The 25,789-nt window shown below is 47.6% G+C and overlaps 4 protein-coding genes across 4 annotated transcripts in view; 3 read left to right on the top strand and 1 right to left on the bottom strand.

Annotated features, from left to right (window-relative positions):
• Nucleotides 1-3,217, top strand: part of LOC307229578 (uncharacterized protein) — a gene marked incomplete at its 5' end in the record, with an annotated part of 8,202 nt that extends 4,985 nt beyond the window's left edge. Inside the window, 3 exons of the mRNA XM_079999578.1 lie at nt 1-15; nt 439-849; nt 1,348-3,217. The exon at nt 1-15 is cut by the window's left edge and continues 110 nt beyond it. Of these exons, the coding sequence (XP_079855704.1) occupies nt 1-15; nt 439-849; nt 1,348-3,097 (2,176 nt within the window). The 3' untranslated portion in view covers nt 3,098-3,217. The remainder of the gene's footprint in view (nt 16-438; nt 850-1,347) is intronic.
• A 1,553-nt stretch (nt 3,218-4,770) lies between these two features.
• Nucleotides 4,771-8,673, bottom strand: lgsn (lengsin, lens protein with glutamine synthetase domain; the record flags this gene model as incomplete). The annotated part of the gene is made up of 6 exons (XM_079999577.1): nt 4,771-5,964; nt 6,049-6,215; nt 6,482-7,139; nt 7,494-7,549; nt 7,646-7,764; nt 8,540-8,673. The coding sequence occupies 6 exons, from the start codon at nt 8,671-8,673 to the stop codon at nt 4,771-4,773; spliced, it is 2,328 nt and encodes a 775-aa protein (XP_079855703.1).
• Nucleotides 8,674-9,333: 660 nt separating this feature from the next.
• LOC307229355 (uncharacterized protein) lies at nt 9,334-15,519 on the top strand. The gene is made up of 2 exons (XM_079999344.1): nt 9,334-9,448; nt 15,384-15,519. The coding sequence occupies exons 1-2, from the start codon at nt 9,410-9,412 to the stop codon at nt 15,480-15,482; spliced, it is 138 nt and encodes a 45-aa protein (XP_079855470.1). The 5' UTR covers nt 9,334-9,409; the 3' UTR covers nt 15,483-15,519.
• A 426-nt stretch (nt 15,520-15,945) lies between these two features.
• Nucleotides 15,946-25,409, top strand: ptp4a1 (protein tyrosine phosphatase 4A1). Its single transcript, XM_079999340.1, has 5 exons — nt 15,946-16,075; nt 16,580-16,672; nt 17,498-17,628; nt 17,711-17,785; nt 23,774-25,409. The coding sequence occupies exons 1-5, from the start codon at nt 15,971-15,973 to the stop codon at nt 23,889-23,891; spliced, it is 522 nt and encodes a 173-aa protein (XP_079855466.1). The 5' UTR covers nt 15,946-15,970; the 3' UTR covers nt 23,892-25,409.
• The last annotated feature ends 380 nt before the right edge of the window (nt 25,410-25,789 follow it).

The raw sequence follows: 25,789 nt of genomic DNA, 5'->3' as shown, positions 1-25,789 counted from the left end.
ACATGGAACATACAGGTCCGTGCGTGTGTGTGTGTGTGTGTGTGTGTGTGTGTTGTACAATGGTAGTTGTATTTTTAGTAGTAGAACTAGCATCAGTTTTATTTTTTTTACCTTTTTAGCAAATCAGCAACAAAATCTAAATCAAAACCTATTATTTTTATTTGGGAGGGTAGGGGCGGTGGTCTCATACAGCTCACCATGAAATATTAAAATAATAATAATAATAATAATAATAATAATAATAATAACAATAATAATTCTAACAGCAATAATAATAATAATAATAATCATCATCATCATCATCATCATCATCATATTTATAAATATTGTCTTTATTTATGTATCATTTTTCAAATGCTTTAGATGATATAAAGGGTTTATGCAGGTTTACCTTCCGTGGTGGTTTCTTATCGTTTGCTGCATTTCCCGTTCCTTCAGCTACACATGGTCCTTTGAGAAGGTCCATCTGAGCATGGTGCAGGTGATCACAGGGCAGCTCGTCGGATCCTACGACGAGGAGTTCCGCCGACTGTTTGCCCGCTCGGCCATCCCAGTGCTCCTGTCGAGGCCGCTGGGGGGCATTGCGGGGCCCCTGTACAGCCCCAACTCCAGCCAGCTGTCATTGCAGCAAATCAACGTCAGGCCCAGGATGACCCAGGGCTTAAGGAGCCGCAAGGGGGACGCCTACCCCAACAGCGGGGTGCTGACCAAGGGTCTGAGCATGCAGGACTGGCTGCACCAGTCCCACACGCCCAACCCGGGGAACCTGGTGAGGGGCCACAGCTATGCAGGAGAGTTGCAGTGGCTCAACTCTGGCCCTCGGATCAGGGCGGGGGCCAGGGACCATAGGTGGGTAGTGTAAACAAAACCTGTTGAAGGATCGTTGTTACAGATAATGTTAAAACAATCGTATTTTCAACCCTGCTTTAATGGACGTTCCTCAGACCGTGATTGTCCCGTGCTTCATATCACAGCTCTGTGCGCGGCAGTCGGCTGAAGCTATTCTGTCCATACTTGATCAATTTAAAATATTCTAATGCTGATCACTTGGTTGACTCCAAATTCAATTTAGGTAAAAAAATACTGGTGACAATCATTATAACTGGATATGTGTGTGTGTGTGTGTGTTATTGTTATGAGTTAAAGTTTTAACGTGATGGAGGAAGGAGAAGGAGAAACATGACTACAACACATAAGACAAAGTAACTGTGTAAAAAGAACATTACTTCCTTTACAACCGTATACCCTGTACTCAAGTACTGTGTCTAAAATGTACTTTAGAAAAGTATAAATTATTCAGTACGTGTAAGTAAGTAAAGGTAACTAGTTGCACCCCTCCCCTGCCAGGGACGCGTTGGGACCCAGCGCCCCCGACAGGAGCGGAGCGGTCCAGCGGGGCGGTGAGGACCGGCCGCTGCCCACCAGGGTGTCCCACCCCCTGCACAGGCACCGGTCCCGCTACGGCGCCGACCAGAACCTGATTCCCTTCAACTCGGAGACCTCGCTCCACAAGTGGAAAATGGACTCCTACTTCAGCAACACGGACCCCCCCACGGACCCTGCGTACGACGTGGCTTCCCCGCAGGGGAGTCAACAGGGGCTGAACGACCCTCAGCCGCAGGTCCCCTCCAACTGGGTGAGGGACATCAAGTCCAGATTGGACGAGATCCGTCTGAAAAGACTCAGTCTGCAGGAGTACACCAACCCCCGGCAGAGCCAGGAGTCTCTGAGGCCGATGTTCTCAACTCTGGAAATGTCCAGAATGAGGTCTTCCATAAGAGCTCTGGACAAAAGTCAAAGCATGGCAGAATTAGAGGAAAATGTACAACCTGAACACGTGGACACGGTGCCAGGGCAGGGTGAGGACAGAGGACCAAGGCCGAGGCCTCCAGAAGAAGCTTCTCAAAGCGGGGTGAAGGCAGAGGAACCCCAGCGCTCAGTCTCTCACTTCGACATCCAAACAGCTTCGGGACGGAGGACGTCACAGACCTTTGACTGGCACGAACCCCTCTCCAGGACGACGTCGGCAGTGGAGAACCTAGACACGAAAGGGAAGGAGGCGTCGCTAAAACCTCCCATCGGCAGAGTTATGGACTCTCTCCTTGAGATTCCAGAGGAGAAGGATTTCCAAATGAAGACAAATCCAGATTCAACGGAGAAGATGATCAACCACTCAGGACCAACTGTCTTTAAACGCAGTAAGGAAACAGTGTCCAAGGAGGAGAAGGCTGTTACAAATGTTGACTCAGTCATGTCTGACCGGGCGGGGCGGAGCCACAGCTCCACAGCTCAGGCGGCCCACAGTCCAGGACAAACAAACCCTGAGGCTCGGGGTGGAAAGAAAACGCCGCTGGGTAGGGAAGCGACTCGTCTAAAGGTGAATCCTGCGGCCTCAAACACATCCGCCGGATCGCAGCAGGCGGTCAATGCCAGGAGCTCATTGGAAAAGCTGCAGGACCCAGCGCTTCAGAGGAAGAACTCTGTGAGGTCCAAAGTGGGCTCCATGCCGACCTCGGGTGACCACAAGAGGATGGAGGAGAAATCCCTCCACAGGAAGAACTCGGTTCGGTCGCAGACTCCCACCGCAACGAACCTGCAGGTCCCGGGGGAGAGGACCAAACCGGGAGCGTCTCCTGTCGGGAACGGTTCTGCTTTGCAGCAAAAGCCACTGAAAGGTCAATCTCCGAGTGTTTCCAGCTCACACAATGCCATCGATAGCCTTGCCGAGGCAGAAAGGGAAAGGTTCCCGTTGTTTGAGAGGTTCTCCCTGCAGCGCTCCAGTAAGAGGAGGGCGGGCGCTGCGGCCGGGCAGGACCGGGGCTCCGGGGTCACTCTGGAGAGCGAGGGGTCAACCGCCTGCCAAACCAGGAAGGACAAGGACTACGGCCGCTTTGAGCATTTTCTCAACAGCGAGAAGAGTCCTCCAGACAAACCGGCGAGGAGCGCCAGCATGCGCTACTCAGACAAGGAGAGGAACTCGCTGGTGAACAGCCTGAGACGGACGCCGAACCATCCGGCGTGTCAGACGCCCAGCGCCGACAACAGGCTGGGACGCTTCATGCAGCGCGTGGGAAACCTGATCAGCAAGAACAAGTGAATGCGAGTCAACGCACTGCGGCACAGGACAGGTTGGACGACTCCTGGGTAAAGGGGACTGTTAGTCATCAGCGCAACGTGACGCACCTTTTCATACAGCAAGCCTTTCCCTGGCCACAGACGGAAGGCTTTTTTTTTTTTTTTTTTTTTTTTACGCCTTTATGACATAAAAATACACAAGATACACATTGCCTCGGTGTGTGATATCAGAAATACGGACATCCGCCCTCGCAGCACGTTCTGGAGTCACACTCCACATCCAGTTTGGCTTTATGACCATGTGACTTTAAAAAGCACAGCAAGAGACAGACGCTCGACATGTGGAAAGATTGAGCTTAAAAGGAACAAAACAAGTTGTTTGGATGAAAGCCATTGAACACATGAAACAAGCTGTGTGGCAGTAACAGCCGTCTGACTGGGAATTACACCTTCAATCATCCAGCCATCACACCATACCTGGCAGAAGAATTGTTTTTCTACACGAAGCCCCGAGGAGCCAGGAGCCAAAAAATCCCAAGTGTTTGTTTTTTTAGGAAGTTCAGCCGCTCTTTGGCTGCCCCTCCACCCTCCTGTGCACTTTATTGACAAGGCATTAAAGATGAAATAAAGGTGCCACCAGTAATAACCTAATTTAAGCTACATTAACAGTACTATCAATTTCAGTTATCTGGGACTTTTGCTTGCACACCCTGTACAGACAAATGCAAAACAAAACAATTTATATCTCATGTTGTTCGGGAACTTCTGTTTCTACAGCAATTCTGTGTCTAAAAACTTCTGTTTTACCATTGTTGACCTCTGGGCTCCTCGTGGGACTCATATTTCTCATGCTGTAATATTAAAGTTTGTATTTTTTTAAATGGCCACTCGCTCTTGCGGACAGATGTTTTTGTTCAACTATTGCTGTTGTGAGGACAAGATGAGGGTTTACATGCAACAACAATGAACTGTCTTTTACAGTTTGCTCGCACACTGAAACTGGATCTATTTGCACAACACCTCAAACCGGAACATCAGCTCCCAAAAAGAAAAAAGGGAAGACTCCTTTCTCAAAACTACGACCACGGCTGACTTGTTTCTCCTGTTGCATGTTTGTTTTAACTCTGCACAGAGAGCTGGCTCCACCTTCAGAAAGCAGAAAGCACCTCACAACCTGAACTCCATCAGCATTTTGTTTCAGTGCGGATGGTGTCATTTTGCTCACGGAAGTTAGAGGTTTGAGTGGATTGCTGCGTGGCTTTGGGTTTGTGGTTTTACTTTTGGGAAAATAGTGACTTGTTTCAGGAAATTGGCTTTAGCTGCTGAGGAAAACTGTAAATTGTTATTCATAGAGCGTGTTCACGAACAAGGAGATCGTTGGGTGAAAGGTCGGTTAAGGATGGGTTGCATTTCCTACGTTCTGCCAGTAGGGGGGCTTTGGTGCCGGAGAGCCGTTTCCACTCGTTTGCTTCTGTCCGATGTCTATGCAACAAGTCTCCTGAAATCATTCATCGACAACAAAAGAGACTCCACAGACTAAAAGTTGCGCTTATTAGTTTATTCTCAAATGACTCTGCATCCTCAAATTGATAGTATCAAAATAACTCATGTACTTAAATCAAGTAAATGTTTCATCCTTTATTTCTGTCCCAGAGGTTTCTCACTCAGTAAGCGGCATCACGTGGGTCTGGGTTTCTAGATAAAATATTCCAGACACTTGTTCCTCTCGTCATCCAGCTCTTGCGTCTCGATCTCAAACTTCTTCATCGCGATGAAGTATTGCACGAAGGGCTCTCCCAGCGCGCCGCGCATGACGTGGTCCTCCGCCAGCGCCTCCAGCGCGTCGTCCAGCTTGACGGGGATGGCGAACTGCCTCTGCTGGCCGGAGGATCTGTTCAGCCCGGCCTCCACCGCCAGGTTCCGCTTGATGCCGTCCAGGCCGGCGGCCACCGTGGCGGCCAGCACCACATAGGGGTTGGCCATGGCGGAGCCCAGCTTGTTGTCGATGTGCGTTTCCCGCCCGCCGTGGCACTTGACGTTGAAGGAGCTGCTGTTGTCGTTGTAGCCGCAGGAGGCGTACACCATCTTGCGTGGGTCCTTCACCGCCTTGGCGATGTGGCTCCGGCAGCCCAGCCCGGGCGACATAAGGCAGCTCAGGGCGGCCGAGTGGGACAGCAGGCCGGCCAACCACTTCCTGCCCATCTCCGACAGCTCGCCGGCCTTCTCCCCGCTGTGGAACAGGCTCCGCCTCCCGCCAGCGTCCCACAGGCTGTGGGAGAGGACGCCCGCGTTGTACAGGCCGTCGTCCGTGAAGAAGCTGGCGATGTAGCTGTGCTTCCGAGCCATCTCCTTGATGCCGGTGCGGAAGGTGAAGGCGCTGTCGGCCGACCCGATCCCGAACTCCGGCCGGAGGTTGATCTCCATCTGGCCGGGGCCGCTGGCCGAGGCGAAGCTGTCCACGTCGGCTCCCATGCAGTACATACTGTCCACCAGCTGCTGGAAGAAGGGCAGGTCATGGTTGCTGAGCAGGGTGGTGGCGGGGAACATCAGCGTCTTGGGGCCGATGCGGTCCGGAGATCCCAGGACGCAGCACTCGTAGGTAAAGGAGGAGTGCAGCGAGAAGCCCAGGCCCTGGAGCTGAGCCAGGAGCTGCTTGGCAATGAGGCGAGGGGAAGTCCTCAGGGGGCTCCCGGTCACAGTGCAGGGGTCGCAGACCACCCGGGCGGTCTGGTCAGCCCAGGGAAGAACACGGAAGGTCTGCAGGTCGGGGATCAGAAGGACGTCGCTGCTGAAGTTGGCGGTGTTGGCGTGGTCCACCTCGTTGCTCTTGGGACTTAAAGTCAGCTCCAAGTAGCTTCTGGGCATCGACACGCCATACACGGCTTTCTCCTGGCGAAGTGAGGATTACATTAAAACTACCACATCACACCTGGAGACAGCACATGGGTTTCAATTGGATGTGGTTGGACCTACGTGGAAGAAGCGGACCGGCACCGTCTTGGATCTCGACACCCCGTGAAGGTCCGTGGCCTCAAAGCGAACAAAGTTGATGTTCTCTCTGGAGATCTGCTGCTTGATCTGCTCCATGGCTGCAGTGAAGCTCCGTGTCCCTGAGCTGTCGTTGCTCTCTTTTCCGTTATCTGCCCAAAAGAAATGTGCCGGTGAAACTGCGGAACATTATTTGTATCTAACAAAGTTTATCTCAGAAATTTTGTAAAAGTCTCTATTTTTTATGATCCAAGCACGTCAGTTGCAACCACTTTTTTTTACGACTTGAAATAATTAAAAACAATTTATAGAAACAGCGAAAACACACAACAGATTATTTCAAGAAAATAGATGAAATGTTTTCCACAGTGTGTCCTTCATGAAAAATAACCTTTTATGAGAAATAGTATTGTCCTACCAGCGTGAGAGGTTCCAGTCTCCGCCCAGGTCACACTGCCTTCGTATGTGGGCGACTGGGCTCCATGTTGTGTATTTGTGGGGCCCTGAGGCCGGAAGGTGCTGGACGGATCCCCGCTGCTCGCCTGCTGAATGGACAGGCTGTCTCTGGACGCGGCCCCCCTTCTGGAACCATCCCCGTGTGGTTTGAACGTGGTGAACTCCCTGTGCGGGCTCCCGCTGTCCTGCCGTACGTCCGTCCTGCCGCCGCTCCCGTGGAGGTACGTGTAGGGGCCCCCCGGTCGGCCCTCGTCCCTTACCCGGGCGCCCAGCAGGGGGCTCTCCCTCAGGATCATCTTCAGCTCGTCTATGGTCTGTCGGGGGACCCCGGCCTCGCTGTGGCCGGCCCGGCCTGGGGACACTACGTCCGGGTCCCAGTCTTCCGCGGCGGAGGGCTCCTCCGGGGCTACGGGGGTGGGCCGGTGCGGCGGGGGGCCGATGGAGATCATGGTGGTGGCGGCGTGGCTGGGGGGCCGGGGGCCGCCGGCGTTGGCGTGGACGATGGACAGCGGCCCCCGGTCCCAGTCGCGTGGGGACGTGTACCGCCCCGTCACGGTCACGCCCTTCCTCTTGCTCATCCTGGTGCCGTCCACGGTGTCTGTGGTTCTGCTGCCGCCCTCCTGGAAACACAAGGAATAACACTCAAATACACACAGTGTACACACAACAACAACAAACGACCCTGAATTCAAGAATAAGACGACGTGTTAACAAGCACATAACTAATGTGAACTCTCTGCTGCCCAGAGGCGGAAGAAAAGCTCAAATACTTAATTACGTGCTTTTAAACGTCAATAATACTTCTATAATAGTTCATGAAGTACAACTCTGCAGATGATGCTCATGCAGATCTTATTTATTTACAATAAAACAAGTGTGAAGGCAGTCACAGTCATTTACAGGGATATACAAACATATGCAAACATAAATCCAGTTTTTAAACTAAAGTAACATCACTGTTTGTTTTTTTTTACCTTGAGCCAGGATTCTTCAGAGTCGATCATCTCTTTTCTTTGGGTCCTGAGCTGCTCTCTCACACGGGGCCGGGGCCAAACGCACACATTAGTTTTATTTTATACACACTTGGCACAAAGGGATGGATCAGAAAATTCCTGCCCTGGCGTACGCGGCTCTCCGGCCTGAAACACTGTTGGCATCCACTGGCAACGGGGATCTGGGGGTCCGAGGGGTCCGAGGGGGTCCGAGGGGTCCAAGCTGCCGCTGCCGCAGCCGCACGGAAACACACTGGAACCCACACAGTGAAACACACACTGTGAAACATACACACAGTGTAACACACTAAAACACACAAAAAACACACACAGTGAAACACACAAAAACACACACGGTGAAACACACACTATGAAACACACACACACACACACACACACACACACACTAAAACACACAAAAACATACACAGTGAAACACACTGTGAAGAACATTAAAACACACACACACACACACACATAGTGAAACACAATGAAACACACAAACACACACACACACACACAGTGAATCACACACTGAAACACACAGCTCAGCATTTCTGTTCTCCACACACACACACACACACACACACACACACACACACTCTCTCTGGTACAGTCTGGAGCAGGAAGCTGTTCTAGAATCAGGTCTGAATACAACATCCATTCAGCTGAGAGACAGGATTCTTTCCATCCACACGTTGTGTTGTTCACATTAAACAACTCAAAGAGATCAATTTACACTTTTGTTTCCTTTATTTCCATTTCCTATTTTATACCGTGGAGCCCAACTTTTCAATAGTCCCCACGGGTCGACACAAGGCATGGTTTTATAGTCTGTGTGCGTTATTTATTACAAGATACTCGACAATAAGCTCGATAAACAACAAAATAAAACGAATCAGTAATTAAATGGGTGCACGATGGACCCGCCATATGAAGGGCACATTGTCGCCCCCTCTGGTGGCCGGATGCCACTGCTCTGTGTTGTTTACCAATCACACCAAGTCCAGACATGAAATTCTTTTTACCGCCTGTTCACCATCCAGCGCAGTGTGAACTGGCTGTTCCCAGAGAGCTTTCCCTGCTGGTGAAACGAACCGCTCGGCTGCGGCTTCTCACCGCGTTGACAGGCGGTCCAGCGGGGCCAGCGTTTAAGACGCATTGCCCTGTGAGAATCTCCTTTTCAAAAAATAGGAAACTCTCACTCGCGTGCTCCCAGGCGTCCTCCATGACACACCTACGTAGTGAACATGTTCAGAATAGCAGTTTTGATTTGACGGCTTTTCGAAATTGCCGCTGAAAATCCAAGCGACGCAGTTTCCTGTTTCTAGTCTCTGACGTTACCGTGGATGTAGGCGGATGAGTCAATAAACCCCCCCCCCCCCCCCAAATAAAACACAATAATGTTTGGCGGCCATTCCTTCCTGGTATATGGCATAAAGAATGTCTGGACAATGCTGTGAGCTCCCTTGTTTCCCAAAAGGAGATGTGCATTTTTTCAGGGCTCCGTCGTTTGCCCCATTGGAATGCACTGAAGCCCAGTGAGAAGCTGCAGCAGAGTGGTAGCGGCTCGTGTCCTGGACAGGACACAAACCATTTCACCTGTTGGTGTGAGTTGCTTTTTTCCCCTCCGTCACTTACTCTCATCTCACTCTGTTGAAGTGTTTATTACTTTTTCTGACGCGTATAGTGAATGAATGCGGTGAATTCGGCGCTTAGCTCCGTCCGTCTGTCTGCACGTCCCTCCATGTCTAACCCCCTGCATGACGCGGCCCCGCAGCGCCCCCGTGCGGCGGCTCGGTGCAGTGCGCGCAGGGTGTGGTTCCAGCCTGTTCCAGTCCAGGACTGAATGCTGCAGCTCCGGGTCTCCTTCCGACCGCTTTTTAGGGACCGGCCGTATGATCAAGCTACAATCTTCAATGAGTAAACATATGCCAGTAAGTACCCCGACCCCGACCCCGACCCGCGGCTCCCCGTCGAACCGCTCAGCGGCTTCGTCACGTCGCCGTCCCGGTCGGGGCCCCGCCGGCCCGCCGTTTTCCGCCGTCGGATCACGGCCTCTTCGGCTCCAAACCGCGGTGTCAGTTCCAGTCCCGGTCCGGTCGTTATGCCCCGCACCTTGATCGGCGGCGGGTCGTTGTTTTCAACGTGTGAACGTGTCGGTGGTGTCGGTGGTACCGGTCAGTACAAACCGTCCCGAGGCAGGGACCGCCGAGCTGTGACGTCACGCGGCGTCAGCCGCTTCCGTGTCGACATCTTGTTTCGGCTCAAAAACAAAAACGACGCATTTTTTTATTTTTGTTCTATTTTATTGTTCTGTTTATGTTTTTTTCCCCCCGAAACGAGTGTTTTGGACTTTAAAAATCGTTCAGATTGGACGGTGGTTCGAGTCCCGCCCGTGGGGCGGCGCGGCGCGGCGGCTCCTGGCCGCAGAGAGAGGCTCCTTCCCCGGGGACCTGAGCCCCGCGGGCCGCCGCTGGCGCACAAAGGACCGCGCCGCAAAACACACACACGCTACTTTGTTTATAATTCAAACTTTAAAACAAACAATGATTAAGAAATGGACAAAACATAAACGCAGAATAAATAATTATAAAAAAAAAATGATTTAGAAAATAATGACAAAAATAGATTTAAAAAAACCAGCAGAACAAACAATGATTATAACATTTATTAAAAACAAACATAATTGCAAAAGAGTTAATACTGATAAAAGTTACAACAAACCGTGTTGCTAAATCAATTCTGATTAAAAAAATAACAAAAGATCATGATAACAAAACCAACAAGGATGAAAAAAGTAAAAAAAAAACACATATTTTGATATGATGTTTATTTATTAATTTTTTATCCAAACATACAGATTCGTGGTCCTTGAAGCCTGATGCAACATTGAGAAATGTTATTTTTCCAGGCAGGGAGGGAAAAACATGGAATTAAGGACTGGTGTTTAGCAGCTTGACGTTTTGGGCCATGAGCCTGAGGAAGGAGCTCCCACATGAAACCATGTGTTTATGATATAAATGGGGGAGCTTCTTGGTCAGCAGCTCCAGGAGGCCCCCAGGAGGCCCCCAGGAGGCCCCGTGGTGGCCGCCATGTCTGGGAGATGTATTGACATAATATTGTTGTCGTGATTCGAGGGTGGTTCTGGTTGTCACAGTAACACGATAGCGTTAAACGTCGTCTTGGAATATGACATATTTAACCTGGGAGGCGCAGATCTGCAGCTCATGTTCCATACGCTCTTCAGAATACCTCTAGCCACCCTCCCATTCAAACTGGTTTCCACCCGACCTCGCCGGGGTCGGGCCAATCACGACCCTCTATCTAATATGGGGCGGAGTCTGATACCATGACGTTAGATGACAGCCGCTGTTGTACCTCACCAAGATGGCTGCCACTGACGTGGAACAGTGTCGAAGCTGAAAGTATGAAAGCAGCTGGACGCTTCATTTCCTCTCAAAAGCTTTTGTTGATAAGAAAGATGTTTGTTGTTCTTCAAACAGGATTTGGTAAAAGTTGAATTTGCCAACTCAATCACTCAGCGCCACGTCACATGTTTCAACGCTCTGATTGGTTGGAGGTCCATCCAACGCCCTGGTTGGTTGGAGGTCCATCTAATTGCGTCCAGTGACATTCTGGTGTTCTCCCCTTGATAAGTGGTGTGAAGATGCTGTGACATATGATGTGAAACTCACTTTTTCGCTGCTGGGGGCCACACATTTGAGGTTCTGGGAGAAGAGCTCACACACACTTCAGAAAACCGCTCCGATTTGCCTCCCACATCCGACGCAGGCTCCTCAGAATTCGACCGGCCCCTCGTCTGGGTGTCCCGACCCCTGGAGACGTACCTAGCGCCGGACCCGCTAGCGTTATGTCAAAGCTAAGAGCTAAGCGTGGGAACTGGCTCTGTTGTTGGCTGCACAGACCAGCACAAATCTTGAAAAAAAAATAAAATAAAAAAAAAAGGGAATCAGTACCAACTGTCCGTGACAACACTACAGACGAGGGAAATGCAAGTATTTAAAAAACGATAGTGCTGTGTGCTTCTTTTGCCATTGAGCACTGGCGTACGCTAATCGCCGAGGCATTCCTGTCAACCCTCCCGCCCTTCCCGGGAGCGTCCCGTATTTTACACCTCCCTCCCGTTGAAGTATATTCCCTAGTTTTTTTTTAATTGTAGATGTTTTTATTTTCCCCCGTTTTCTAATTGAATGAAACCCCACACAGAAGCAGCCGCGCTGAGGACGGGAGCGTTTAGAGGCATGTCATAACGACCAGAGTGCATCATCCGAGCGGCTTCCAGCAAAACAACCGCAGCCGTGTTTTAGGGGACCTCAGAGAGCGATGTGGACCCGCCGAAAAGGAGTGTAGCGCGGGAGCTTTACGGGGCGTGAGAGCTTCCTGCACTTCCACCACTGTCCTAGATGTTTGACGGCACCTCGAAGGCTTTGTTCCTACCGCGCCGTTTGGGTTTCCTCCTTTTTAGTTCACACACAGTCTTTCGTCACGTCCTTCCTCTTTATGCACACACACACACACACACACACACACACACACACACTGCTTCGTCGCGGTGTTCAGTGCCTTGCTCGAGGGCACTGAACCATCACGAGAATGGCACCCCACCCAAGTGTGGTTATTGACGCACCGGCGGTTTGGAGCCTCATGCTTGACCTGCAGCCTCCTCTTTTTTTTTTTTTTTTTTTAATGTCCTCATCCAAACGGTTTCTCCGCGGCTGCGTCTGCTGCAGCGTTTGTTCTAGAACCCGCTCCAACGCGCTGCCGCTTCCGCGCCGACGCCTTTCGTTTCCAAAATGACTAATCTGCCACGAAACCAGAGTCGCACCGGTGTCCTTGTATTCCTTGTTCCGAGTGCCGAGTCCGTTTGAATACTGACACTTTCAGTTCCAGGAAGTGAGAGACACTGGTCGTGAAGAAAGGCGTACCGCATACCAGCGTTCCCCTTATCCCGTCATTTCTGGGATTTTGAGCGGATAAAATCCATTGAAGTCCGACATATTTAAATATCTCCGGTCATAATGACCGGTGAAAATAATTACCCTCTAAGCACAAATTGAATCAGTGCTCGGCGATAAAATAATTAGAATAATTATCGCAATTTTCTTTTCCCCACTGTGTCAAAATAAAATAGACTTAATCATTTTGATGAAAATAAATCTGTTCATTTTTCCGCGTTCGGCAAGTTGCAACGGAAAGCCAATCATGTCATGGAGACATAACACCGCAAACTTTATTACTTAATTAGACCTACTTGCCATATTGATTTTGTTTTTGATCAACATTATTTATTTTTCTGAAATTTGAATTAAAGCTGCGAACCATTTGATTTAAAGTCTTAATATTCTTAATACTTATTTATTTATTTGTTTGTTTGTTTTTAAAATTGCGTTAACTGACGGGACTTATTTGATTTTGGATATTCAATTTAAAAATATTACAAATGGACATGCCTTCATGACGTCATCGTCTATATTACCTGCTTATCAACAGTTTTTAAGCTCCACAAACTGATCATATTTGTTCTCTGCTGTGTACTGCACTGTACTGTAATGTACTGTACTGCACTGTAATGTACTGCACTGTACTGTACTACATTGTACAGTACTGCCCTGTACTGTACTGGACGTGTCACATCGTCCGGTAAAAAAAAAAGAAAGAAAAGGAGGCGAAACTTGGGGCCGTGACGAGGTCCAGCCACGATGCACCGTCACAAGCAGCCACCGTCCACGTGTGTGTTTACGTTCATGACGCCGTCACGTTTTGAGGGTGGTGCAGTGACACACTCCCACCTCACGGGGGCGACCTTCATCCACACCCACCTTGACCTTCATCCACACCCACCTTGACCTTCATCCACACCCACCTTGACCTTCATCCACACCCACCCTGACCTTCATCCACACCCACCTTGACCTTCATCCACACCCACCCTGACCTTCATCCACACCCACCTTGACCTTCATCCACACCCACCCTGACCTTCATCCACACCCACCCTGACCTTCATCCACACCCACCTTGACCTTCATCCACACCCACCTTGACCTTCATCCACACCCACCTTGGGAAGTAAAGGTTGCTTTGGTAGCCTTTGACGTGGGTGGAAGTTCTCGCGCACAAAACCCCAAAACACTAACTCCGCCCCTTCCCCCTGTCCCTCCTTTCTCCCCCCCCTCCTCTCCTCCCTCCTTAACTCCTCTCCTCCTTGCTTCCTTTTTCCTCCTCCCTCCTTCCCTCCTCCTCCTCCTCCTCCTCGCTTTCCTCCTATGTTCCTTCCTTTCCTCCATCCTTCTCTCCTTTCATCCTTTTTCCTCCTTGCTTCACCCCTCTTTCCTCCTTCCTTTCCACTTTCTTCCCTCCTTCATTTCCTCTTCTCTCCCCTCCGCCCTCCTTTCTTCCTTACCTCCTTCTTTCTTTTCTTTCCTCCTCCCTTTCTCTTATTTTGTCTCCTTCCTTCTCTCCTTGTTTTCCTTTCTCTCCCTCCTTCTCCCCTTTACTACCTCCTCCCCTCCTTTCTCTCCTCCTTCCTTCTCTTCTTTTTTATTTTCTTCCCTCCTCTCCTTTCTTCCTTCCTCCCCTCCATTCTCTCCTTACTCTCCTCCATCACCTCTCCTTCCTTCTCCTTTCTCTCCCTCCTCTCCTCCTCCCTTCTCTCCTTTCTCTCCTTCATCTCCTCCTCCCTCTCCTCCTTCCTCCTTTCCTTTCTCTCCATCTCCCCCTTTCCTTTCCTTCCCTCCTCTCCTCCCTCCCTCCTCTCCTCCTTCCTCCTCTCCTCCCCCTTCCTCCCTCCTCTCCTCCTCCCTCCTTTCCTTTCCCTCCCTCCTCTCCTCCTCCATCCTCTCTCCTCCCTCCCTCCCTTCTTTCCTCCCTCCTCTCTTCCTTTCCTTTCTCTCCTTCCTCTCCTCCTCCCTCCTCTCTCCTCCCTCCCTCCTCTCCTCCTCCCTCCTCTCCTCCTTCCCTCTCCTCCTCCTCCTCCTCTCCTCCCCCTCCTCTCTCCTCCCTCCCTCCTCCTCTCCTCCTTCCCTCTCCTCCTCCTCCTCTCCTCCCCCTCCTCTCTCCTCCCTCCCTCCTCCTCTCCTCCTTCCCTCTCCTCCTCCTCCTCTCCTTCCCCCTCCTCTCTCCTCCCTCCCTCCTCTCCTCCTTCCCTCTCCTCCTCCTCCTCTCCTCCCCAACTCCTCTCCTCCTTCCCCCTCCTCTCTCCTCCCTCCCTCCTCTCCTCCTTCCCTCTCCTCCTCCTCCTCTCCTCCCTCCCTCCTCTCCTCCTTCCCTCTCCTCCTCCTCCTCTCCTCCTCCTCCTCTCCTCCCCCCCTCCTCTCCTCCTTCCCTCTCCTCCTCCTCCTCTCCTCCCCCCCCTCCTCTCCTCCTTCCCTCTCCTCCTCCTCCTCTCCTTCCCCCTCCTCTCTCCTCCCTCCCTCCTCTCCTCCTTCCCTCTCCTCCTCCTCCTCTCCTCCCCCCCCTCCTCTCCTCCTTCCCTCTCCTCCTCCTCCTCTCCTTCCCCCTCCTCTCTCCTCCCTCCCTCCTCTCCTCCTTCCCTCTCCTCCTCCTCCTCTCCTCCCCCCCTCCTCTCCTCCTTCCCTCTCCTCCTCCTCCTCTCCTTCCCCCTCCTCTCTCCTCCCTCCCTCCTCTCCTCCTTCCCTCTCCTCCTCCTCCTCTCCTCCCCCCCTCCTCTCCTCCTTCCCTCTCCTCCTCCTCCTCTCCTCCCCCCCTCCTCTCCTCCTTCCCTCTCCTCCTCCTCCTCTCCTCCCCCCCCTCCTCTCCTCCTTCCCTCTCCTCCTCCTCCTCTCCTTCCCCCTCCTCTCTCCTCCCTCCCTCCTCTCCTCCTTCCCTCTCCTCCTCCTCTCCATGCAGCAGTTCCGTGGTGTTCTGGGTCACACATTTATGGAGTTTCTGAAGGGCAGTGGAGACTACTGCCGGGCCCAGCACGCCGCCGCCTGTGCAGACGAGTGAACGGCCGACGGCTGCCATCTTCCCGCCGCTCGACCCCACGGAGGGGACGGAACTGGGACCGCCCACACCGCCTCCACCACCACCACCACCACCGCCCGCCCCCACCCGAACCAGCGGCGACTCGGCCTGGATGGGGTAACTCCACCACGCTGCGCACCGCCCCCCTCCCCTGACGGCGGTGGAACCGGCCCGGGTTCGACTTTTCCTTTTTCCTTTGGTTTGGTTCCGGAGGAGCGAGGCGCTCGCTCTGCTTCCTTAATTTAACTTCCTCTCTTCTTTGGTTCGGCCGCCAGCGACCTCGCGGTGAGGAGGACGGAGGTCCCGCTTCCGGAGGCTCCTCTGACTTTCAGTTTGACCTTTTTGCTGCGGTCTGAGCGTTTAGCTTTTTTTGTGTTCCGACTCCCTGGAAGACATTTCGTTGTTTTTTTTTGGTTATTTTTTTCAGTTTTCTTTATTGATTTAAAAAAAAAAAAATCTTCATTGTCAAAATGGCTCGCATGAACAGACCGGCCCCCGTGGAGATCACCTACAAAAACATGAGGTTCCTCATTACCCACAATCCTACCAACGCCACCCTGAACAAGTTCATTGAGGTAAAGATCCATAACGATTCCTTTTCAGTTTGGAACCAGCCCCCAAACACCCCTTGAGAGCCGCTTCTGACAGACAACGCTGACGTGGGCTTTAAAACGCTCTTTATTTATTGGGGTTTGGGCATCTTGCAAGGAGGGATTAGCCGCTTGAATGCCCAAATAAGAGCATGGAAGTGAGTGGCGCCGTCAAGTTGTCTGACAGAACCAACTCATGCGCGATTGAACTTGAGAAAAAAGAACGTTCAACACAAAGCAAACAACACAACGCTTTGTCTCGTAGCGTACAAACTTTACATTTCTACGTTGGGTTCACTGGCACTGGAGAGAAGTTAGAATTTAATCAGAAGGTTGATTTTTGTTGTTGTTTTTTTCAAAATCGAAATTTGTCCGTGCCGTAGAAATATTGAATTCCGCGGCCAAACGCAGATGAGTTGATGAGAACGGAACAGGAGGTGAGTGCTGGAGGGTTTTCTCTCACGCTCCGCGTCCTCTTTCCAAACGCAGGAGCTGAAGAAGTACGGAGTGACGACGGTGGTGCGGGTGTGCGAGGCCACGTACGATGCCGCGCTGGTGGGGAAGGAGGGCATCCAGGTCCTGGTGAGGCAGCATTTTATTATTATATTATATTCATGAGAAATTTAGGATCACATTTCATCGTACATTTCGTAGTGTATGTTCCTGATGTCATACTTTGAGGTCAAACTACATTTGAGTTCACTTGGAATTTGTGCAAAAGTCATTAAGTACAAACTTTGAAAGGATGAATATATTTAGTCAAGCTCTGGAATAATAGGAATCGTTGTAGTTTTGAAGATGTAGGCAACTGTGTAATGGAGTTATGAAGCAGTGAATGTCATATGCAACGGGCATAATAACAACGTTTGACCAAGAAAAGATCTTTTAAGACTCAAAGTTCCGACTTTTTTTAGTGCAGAGTTTGACCCAGGAGATTATTATTATTATTATTATTATTATTATTATTATTATTATTATCATCATCATTATTATAATAATAATTATATTATTGTCATTATTGTTATCATCATTATTATTATTATTATTATTATTATACTTATAAATAAATATGAGATGAGAACCTGCTGCATTGCATCACAGGGCTGAGGATTCCGAGCTGTTTCCTCTGCAGCGTTTCTGAAATAACTAATTTCCTCTTTTGCTCCCTCCTTCTTTGGCCTCCTTTTCTCCTCCTCTCTTCCCTCCCTCCCTTCCTCCCTTCTCTGCTTCCTCTCCTCCTCCCATTCCTTCTTCCCTCCCTCTCGCCGTCCTTCCTTCCCTCCTCGCATTCCTGTCTTTTTTCCTGCCCGTCCCTCCCCCCCTTCCTTTGCTCCCTCCCTCCCTCCTTCCTTCTCGCCTTTCTCTCCTCTGTTTCCTCCCTCCCCCCTTCCCTTCCTCCCTCTCCAGGATTGGCCGTTTGACGACGGCGCTCCTCCCTCCTCTCAGATCGTGGATGACTGGTTGAACCTGCTGAAGGTGAAGTTCCGTGAGGAGGCTGGCTGCTGCGTGGCGGTGCACTGCGTGGCGGGGCTGGGCAGGTGAGCGCGCGCCCGCTCCTCCACTGCTTTGGTACATTTTGCCGTTTGGGTGGAGGTTTTGATAACACTGTGCCTGCTGCAGAGCTCCTGTCCTGGTGGCGCTCGCACTCATAGAATGCGGGATGAAATATGAAGACGCCGTGCAGTTCATTCGACAGTAAGTTCACGAGCAGAAGTGACAAACCAACCGCTTGAATGTTATAACAATAATAATGATAATGATGGTGATGATGATAATGATAATAATAATAATGATGATGATGATGATAATAATAATGATAATAATGATTATGATGATGATGATAATGATGATGATAATAATGATAATAATGATGATGATTATAATAATGATGATAATGATGATGATGATAATAATGATGATGATGATGATAATAATAATAATAATGATAATAATGATGATGATAATAATGATAAGAATAATGATTGTGATTATAATAATGATGATTTTGATGATAATAATAATAATGATAATGATGATGATGATGATGATGATAATTACTATAATAATGATGATGATGATAATGATAATAATAATGATGATATTAATGATAATAATAATAATGATAATAATAATGATGATGATCATGATAATAATGATGATAAAAATAATGATTATAACAATAATGATAATAATAACGAAAATGCTGATAATAATAATGATAATGCTGATAATAATGATGATAATAATAATAATGATGATGATAATAATGATAATGATAATAATAATAATGATGATAATAACAGTTCTACTTCTGTCTGACAGGTAGTGATGTCACCGTAGCAGAACAAACGTTTGGAAACACTTGAGTTTGTGTTATGCTTAGTGAGTAAGTGTTGTTATAGTTAGAGCTAGTGCTAATGGTTAGTATGTTATGCTTAGTTAGTTAGGGTAAAGCTCAGTGGTGAGTTGGAATTATGGTTAGCTTGGGCTAGTAGGTGTTGTGGTTACCTAGGGTTTGTGTTGTGGTTACTTAGGGTTAGTAAGTGTCGTGGTTAGTTAGTGTTGTGGTTAGAAGAATCTTTACTGATGACATGACATGCCACACTACAACACATGCAATGGTTGGATGGTGCTGGTGAAATGGATTCTCTGCTTCTCCTGGCTTGTCCTTCATCCGGGGGCAGCGTTCAACCACACCCGGGGACCTGGTTCCAGATGCCCCCACCCAGAACAAGGAAACCCCTTGTTCTGGGTGGGGGTCCTTACTGATGTTACATGGAGGAAACCCCATGTTTTGGGTGGGGGTCCTTACTGATGTTACATTGAGGAAACCCCATGTTCTGGGTGGGGGTCCTTACTGATGTTACATGGAGGAAACCCCATGTTCTGGGTGGGGGTCCTTACATGGAGGAAACCCCATGTTCTGGTTGGGGGTCCTTACTGATGTTAGGTGGAGGAAACTCCATGTTTTGGGTGGGGGTCCTTACTGATGTTAGGTGGAGGAAACCCCATGTTCTGTGTGGGGGTCCTTACTGATGTTGCATGGAGGAAACCCCATGTTCTGGGTGGGGTCCTTACTGATGTTACATGGAGGAAACCCCATGTTCTGGGTGGGGGTCCTTACTGATGTTACGTGGAGGAAACCCCTTGTTCTGGGTGGGGGTCCTTACTGATGTTACATGGAGGAAACCCCATGTTTTGGGTGGGGGTCCTTACTGATGTTACATGGAGGAAACCCCATGTTTTGGGTGGGGGTCTTACTGATGTTACATGGAGGAAACCCCATGTTTTGGGTGGGGGTCCTTACTGATGTTACATGGAGGAAACCCCATGTTTTGGGTGGGGGTCCTTACTGATGTTAGGTGGAGGAAACCCCATGTTTTGGGTGGGGGTCCTTACTGATGTTACATGGAGGAAACCCCATGTTTTAGGTGGGGGTCCTTGCTGATGTTAGGTGGAGGAAACACCATGTGAGCACGGGGAGAACATGCACACTCCACACAGAAAGGCTCCTCATTGGGAGATAACCCACCAGAGCACGGTGCCAACAGCGCCTCAGGTGGGAATCGAACCCAGGACCTTCTTGCTGTGAGGCAGCAGTGCAATGCACCGTGCACCGTGCCACACATACCACGCAGTTACTGGTTACTTGAGGTTAGTTAGTGTTGTGGTTACTTGAGGTTAGTTAGTGTTGTGGTTACTTGAGGTTAGTTAGTGTTGTGGTTACTTGAGGTTAGTTAGTGTTGTGGTTACTTGAGGTTAGTTAGTGTTGTGGTTACTTAGGGTTAGCTAGTGTTGTGGTTACTTGAGGTTAGTTAGTGTTGTGGTTACTTGAGGTTAGTTAGTGTTGTGGTTACTTGAGGTTAGTTAGTGTTGTGGTTACTTGAGGTTAGTTAGTGTTGTGGTTACTTGAGGTTAGTTAGTGTTGTGGTTACTTGAGGTTAATTAGTGTTGTGGTTACTTGAGGTTAGTTAGTGTTGTGGTTACTTGGGGTTAGTGTTGTGGTTACTTGAGGTTAGCTAGTGTTGTGGTTACTTGAGGTTAGTTAGTGTTGTGGTTACTTGAGGTTAGTTAGTGTTGTGGTTACTTAGGATTAGCTAGTGTTGTGGTTACTTGAGGTTAGTTAGTGTTGTGGTTACTTGAGGTTAGTTAGTGTTGTGGTTACTTGAGGTTAGTTAGTGTTGTGGTTACTTGAGGTTAGTTAGTGTTGTGGTTACTTGAGGTTAGTTAGTGTTGTGGTTACTTGAGGTTAATTAGTGTTGTGGTTACTTGAGGTTAGTTAGTGTTGTGGTTACTTGGGGTTAGTGTTGTGGTTACTTGAGGTTAGCTAGTGTTGTGGTTACTTGAGGTTAGTTAGTGTTGTGGTTACTTGAGGTTAGTTAGTGTTGTGGTTACTTAGGGTTAGCTAGTGTTGTGGTTACTTGAGGTTAGTTAGTGTTGTGGTTACTTGAGGTTAGTTAGTGTTGTGGTTACTTGAGGTTAGTTAGTGTTGTGGTTACTTAGGGTTAGCTAGTGTTGTGGTTACTTGAGGTTAGTAAGTGTTGTGGTTACTTGAGGTTAGTTAGTGTTGTGGTTACTTGAGGTTAGTTAGTGTTGTGGTTACTTGGGGTTAGTTAGTGTTGTGGTTACTTGAGGTTAGTTAGTGTTGTGGTTACTTGGGGTTAGTGTTGTGGTTACTTGAGGTTAGTTAGTGTTGTGGTTACTTGAGGTTAGTTAGTGTTGTGGTTACTTGAGGTTAGTTAGTGTTGTGGTTACTTAGGGTTAGTTAGTGTTGTGGTTACTTGAGGTTAGTTAGTGTTGTGGTTACTTGAGGTTAGTTAGTGTTGTGGTTACTTGAGGTTAGTTAGTGTTGTGGTTACTTGAGGTAAGCTAGTGTTGTGGTTACTTGAGGTTAGTTAGTGTTGTGGTTACTTGAGGTTAGTTAGTGTTGTGGTTACTTGAGGTTAGTTAGTGTTGTGGTTACTTGAGGTTAGTTAGTGTTGTGGTTACTTGAGGTTAGTTAGTGTTGTGGTTACTTGAGGTTAATTAGTGTTGTGGTTACTTGAGGTTAGTTAGTGTTGTGGTTACTTGGGGTTAGTGTTGTGGTTACTTGAGGTTAGCTAGTGTTGTGGTTACTTGAGGTTAGTTAGTGTTGTGGTTACTTGAGGTTAGTTAGTGTTGTGGTTACTTAGGGTTAGCTAGTGTTGTGGTTACTTGAGGTAAGTTAGTGTTGTGGTTACTTGAGGTTAGTTAGTGTTGTGGTTACTTGAGGTTAGTTAGTGTTGTGGTTACTTGAGGTTAGTTAGTGTTGTGGTTACTTGAGGTTAATTAGTGTTGTGGTTACTTGAGGTTAGTTAGTGTTGTGGTTACTTGGGGTTAGTGTTGTGGTTACTTGAGGTTAGCTAGTGTTGTGGTTACTTGAGGTTAGTTAGTGTTGTGGTTACTTGAGGTTAGTTAGTGTTGTGGTTACTTAGGGTTAGCTAGTGTTGTGGTTACTTGAGGTTAGTTAGTGTTGTGGTTACTTGAGGTTAGTTAGTGTTGTGGTTACTTGAGGTTAGTTAGTGTTGTGGTTACTTAGGGTTAGCTAGTGTTGTGGTTACTTGAGGTTAGTAAGTGTTGTGGTTACTTGAGGTTAGTTAGTGTTGTGGTTACTTGAGGTTAGTTAGTGTTGTGGTTACTTGGGGTTAGTTAATGTTGTGGTTACTTGAGGTTAGTTAGTGTTGTGGTTACTTGGGGTTAGTTAGTGTTGTGGTTACTTAGGGTTAGTTAGGGTTGTGGTTACTTGAGGTTAGCTAGTTTTGTGGTTACTTGAGGTTAGTTAGTGTTGTGGTTACTTGAGGTTAGTTAGTGTTGTGGTTACTTGAGGTTAGTTAGTGTTGTGGTTACTTGGGGCTAGTTAGTGTTGTGGTTACTTGGGGTTAGTTAGTGTTGTGGTTACTTAGGGTTAGCTAGTGTTGTGGTTACTTGAGGTTAGTTAGTGTTGTGGTTACTTGAGGTTAGTTAGTGTTGTGGTTACTTAGGGTTAGTTAGTGTTGTGGTTACTTGGGGTTAGTTAGTGTTGTGGTTACTTAGGGTTAGCTAGTGTTGTGGTTACTTGAGGTTAGTTAGTGTTGTGGTTACTTGAGGTTAGTTAGTGTTGTGGTTACTTGAGGTTAGTTAGTGTTGTGGTTACTTGAGGTTAGTTAGTGTTGTGGTTACTTGAGGTTAGTTAGTGTTGTGGTTACTTGAGGTTAGTTAGTGTTGTGGTTACTTGGGGCTATTTAGTGTTGTGGTTACTTGGGGTTAGTTAGTGTTGTGGTTACTTAGGGTTAGCTAGTGTTGTGGTTACTTGAGGTTAGCTAGTGTTGTGGTTGGTGGAGGTTAGTTAGTGCTGTGGTTACTTAGGGTTAGTTAGTGTTGTGGTTACTTGGGGTTAGTTAGTGTTGTGGTTACTTAGGGTTAGCTAGTGTTGTGGTTACTTGAGGTTAGTTAGTGTTGTGGTTACTTAAGGTTAGTTAGTGTTGTGGTTGCTTGAGGTTAGTTAGTGTTGTGGTTACTTGAGGTTAGTTAGTGTTGTGGTTACTTGAGGTTAGTTAGTGTTGTGGTTACTTGAGGTTCGTTAGTGTTGTGGTTACTTGGGGTTAGTTAGTGTTGTGGTTACTTGAGGTTAGTTAGTGTTGTGGTTACTTGAGGTTAGTGAGTGTTGTGGTTACTTGGGGTTAGTTAGTGTTGTGGTTACTTGGGGTTAGTTAGTGTTGTGGTTACTTAGGGTTAGCTAGTGTTGTGGTTACTTGAGGTTAATTAGTGTTGTGGTTACTTGAGGTTAATTAGTGTTGTGGTTACTTGAGGTTAATTAGTGTTGTGGTTACTTGAGGTTAGTTAGTGTTGTGGTTACTTGAGGTTAGTTAGTGTTGTGGTTACTTGAGGTTAGTTAGTGTTGTGGTTACTTGAGGTTAGTTAGTGTTGTGGTTACTTAGGGTTAGTGAGTGTTGTGGTTACTTGAGGTTAGTTAGTGTTGTGGTTACTTAGGGTTAGTTAGTGTTGTGGTTACTTGGGATTAGTTAGTGTTGTGGTTACTTAGGGTTAGTTAGTGTTGTGGTTACTTGGGGTTAGTTAGTGTTGTGGTTACTTAGGGTTAGCTAGTGTTGTGGTTACTTAGGGTTAGCTAGTGTTGTGGTTACTTGAGGTTAGTTAGTGTTGTGGTTACTTGAGGTTAGTTAGTGTTGTGGTTACTTGAGGTTAGTTAGTGTTGTGGTTACTTGAGGTTAGTTAGTGTTGTGGTTACTTGGGGTTAGTGTTGTGGTTACTTGAGGTTAGTTAGTGTTGTGGTTACTTGGGGTTAGTTAGTGTTGTGGTTACTTGAGGTTAGTTAGTGTTGTGGTTACTTGGGGTTAGTTAGTGTTGTGGTTACTTGAGGTTAATTTGTGTTGTGGTTACTTGAGGTTAGTTAGTGTTGTGGTTACTTGAGGTTAGTTAGTGTTGTGGTTACTTGAGGTTAGTTAGTGTTGTGGTTACTTGAGGTTAGTTAGTGTTGGGATTAGTTGTTGGTGGCAACTGTTTTCTCTGTCAGTGAAAGTCAAACTGGTGCGTTTGGGTCAAACTCGTAAAATGCGTTGACGGTGTCACCATTGAAAATGTTGAGCTTTTTACCAAATTCCACTGAGTGCAGGTTGGTTTACTGCTGCCTTGCTCATGGGCTGGTGTGTGGTGCTGTTTTTCCTGCAGGAAGCGGCGCGGGGCCTTCAACAGCAAGCAGCTCTTCTACCTGGAGAAGTATCGTCCCAAGATGCGATTGCGCTTCAAAGACTCCAACGGCCATCGCAACAACTGCTGCATCCAGTGACCCCGCCCTGACCCGCCCCGCCCCGCCCAGCCCTGACCTGCCCCGCCCCACCCTGGCCCGCCCCACCCCGCCCTGACCCGCCCCGTCCGTCCAGCAGGAAAGCCCTTCAAGTGTCGCCCCCCCCCCCCCATTTTAACATGCTCTAAAGTACACGTATCAAAAAAAACCAACGAACAAAAAACCATCAAAGAAAATAGGGTGAAGATAAAAAGCAGGGATGGATCGGTGGATTAGTGAGAAGCATAGTTTGAGCTTCGGTTCAGGAAGGAGCAGCGAGTTGTCGTGTCGGTGTCAAAAACGTTGTTTGTTCCTTTTGTGCGAAACCTTGAAATCACCGGCGGATTTACACAGTAACATCTGAGGAAAACGGATAAAACACCTTAAAAAAACACGCATTTGTAGTAATTAACTGCAATAACCCAGTAATATACAGGAAGTGATGTGTGATTCCAGCAGTGATACTTTATTACTCGGAGTGTTTGGGAGTGAGAGGATGTAGAACCAGGTGTTATTCAGTTATTAAACAGTGATTTTAACTACTACCAAGGTGCTGCCATCATAATATTTAATGTAGAGTATCATGGTGAGACACAGCTGATACTGTTGCCAAAAATTACTGTGTAATTATTCACAACTTTACTGTCATAAATGAGTAAAATATGATTCTATGGTTTACTTTCTCGGTGGGTATTTAATGTGTTTCATTATTAAAATGGCCTGTTCCCGGTGTATTATTGGTATTATTATTATTATTGATGTATTACTGGGTGATTAACAGTGAACTACTGCACATCAGTTTCAAAATTGAATTAGTTTATATAGGAATTCCAGCTCTTACTGTCAAATTCTCGGCCTGTGATTTGAAGGGGTCTATTTACTTTTTCCTTGTTTTTGGGATTTGGCCGTCGCATCAGCAGCGAATCGGGAGCGGAGACGTAGAAAGTGCCACGCCTTCCTTCAAATCGAGCGGTTCGTCCACAAATGCCTTATACCATCCGACGGAAACCATGGCAACCGGCCGGGTTTGGAAAAAGGTGTTTCAATTTTTACCATTTGGAACAAAAGAAAAACAAAAAAAAGAAAATGTTGCCTTGGTGTCGCGCAGGAAGTCTTACACACATTTTACATTTCTGCTCTTTTCAGTGAATATTTTTAATATGAAACGCTTTAACTGTTGCGACACTTCATCTGGAAGTCTGGACTCCTCTGTTTACTGATCAACTGCCATGTCCAAATGTGATTTACTTTATTTTTGTTTTTGTTTTGTTTTGCTTGAAAAACTGGACTTCAGACGTCTGCTATATTTTGTACGCCTTTTTATTTGGTTTTATTCGGTTTTATTTTTATGTGCGTAATTTAAGACTTGGATACTTGATGATTTTATGTATTTGAAAATGTGTACTATTGTTAGGTTGGCTATTTATACTATCAATGGATGTGTGTTTTAGTACCGTGAGCAACGAAATTGTACCTGTTCACCAACTTGTGAGAGTACATTAAAATGATCCACTGAAAATAGCTCTACTCTGCTGTTATTATTCTATACCTCTTCACATGTTTATATATATATATTTATATGGAATTATAATTTGAGTGAAGGCCTCCTGTCAGACTTTAGTGTGACGGTTAAATATTTGAAACTCTTTTATTTCTCCAATTCTTTCCTTGTTTAAAGGCACATTTTACTCATTTTGTAAAAAACATGAGAAATAAGAAATCGCACAAAAAAAAACAAACCTGGTTATTTTATAGAAGGTTTTTTTTTAACGTGTATTATATATATTTAAACTGCGGGAGTGTTTTTAATCGTTTTTTTTTTTAAGGGTTAAAATAGAAGCGTAACTTCAATGGATTTAAATAGTTGTTTTGTGGCTGTGGGAGCCCCACCCGTCAGCCAC

The sequence above is a fragment of the Zeus faber genome (genome assembly GCF_960531495.2).
Source record: "Zeus faber genome assembly, chromosome: 4".
Taxonomy (NCBI): Eukaryota; Metazoa; Chordata; class Actinopteri; order Zeiformes; family Zeidae; genus Zeus; species Zeus faber.
Note: the sequence above shows the minus strand (reverse complement) of the source record. Positions and strands in the feature narration are given on the sequence as shown.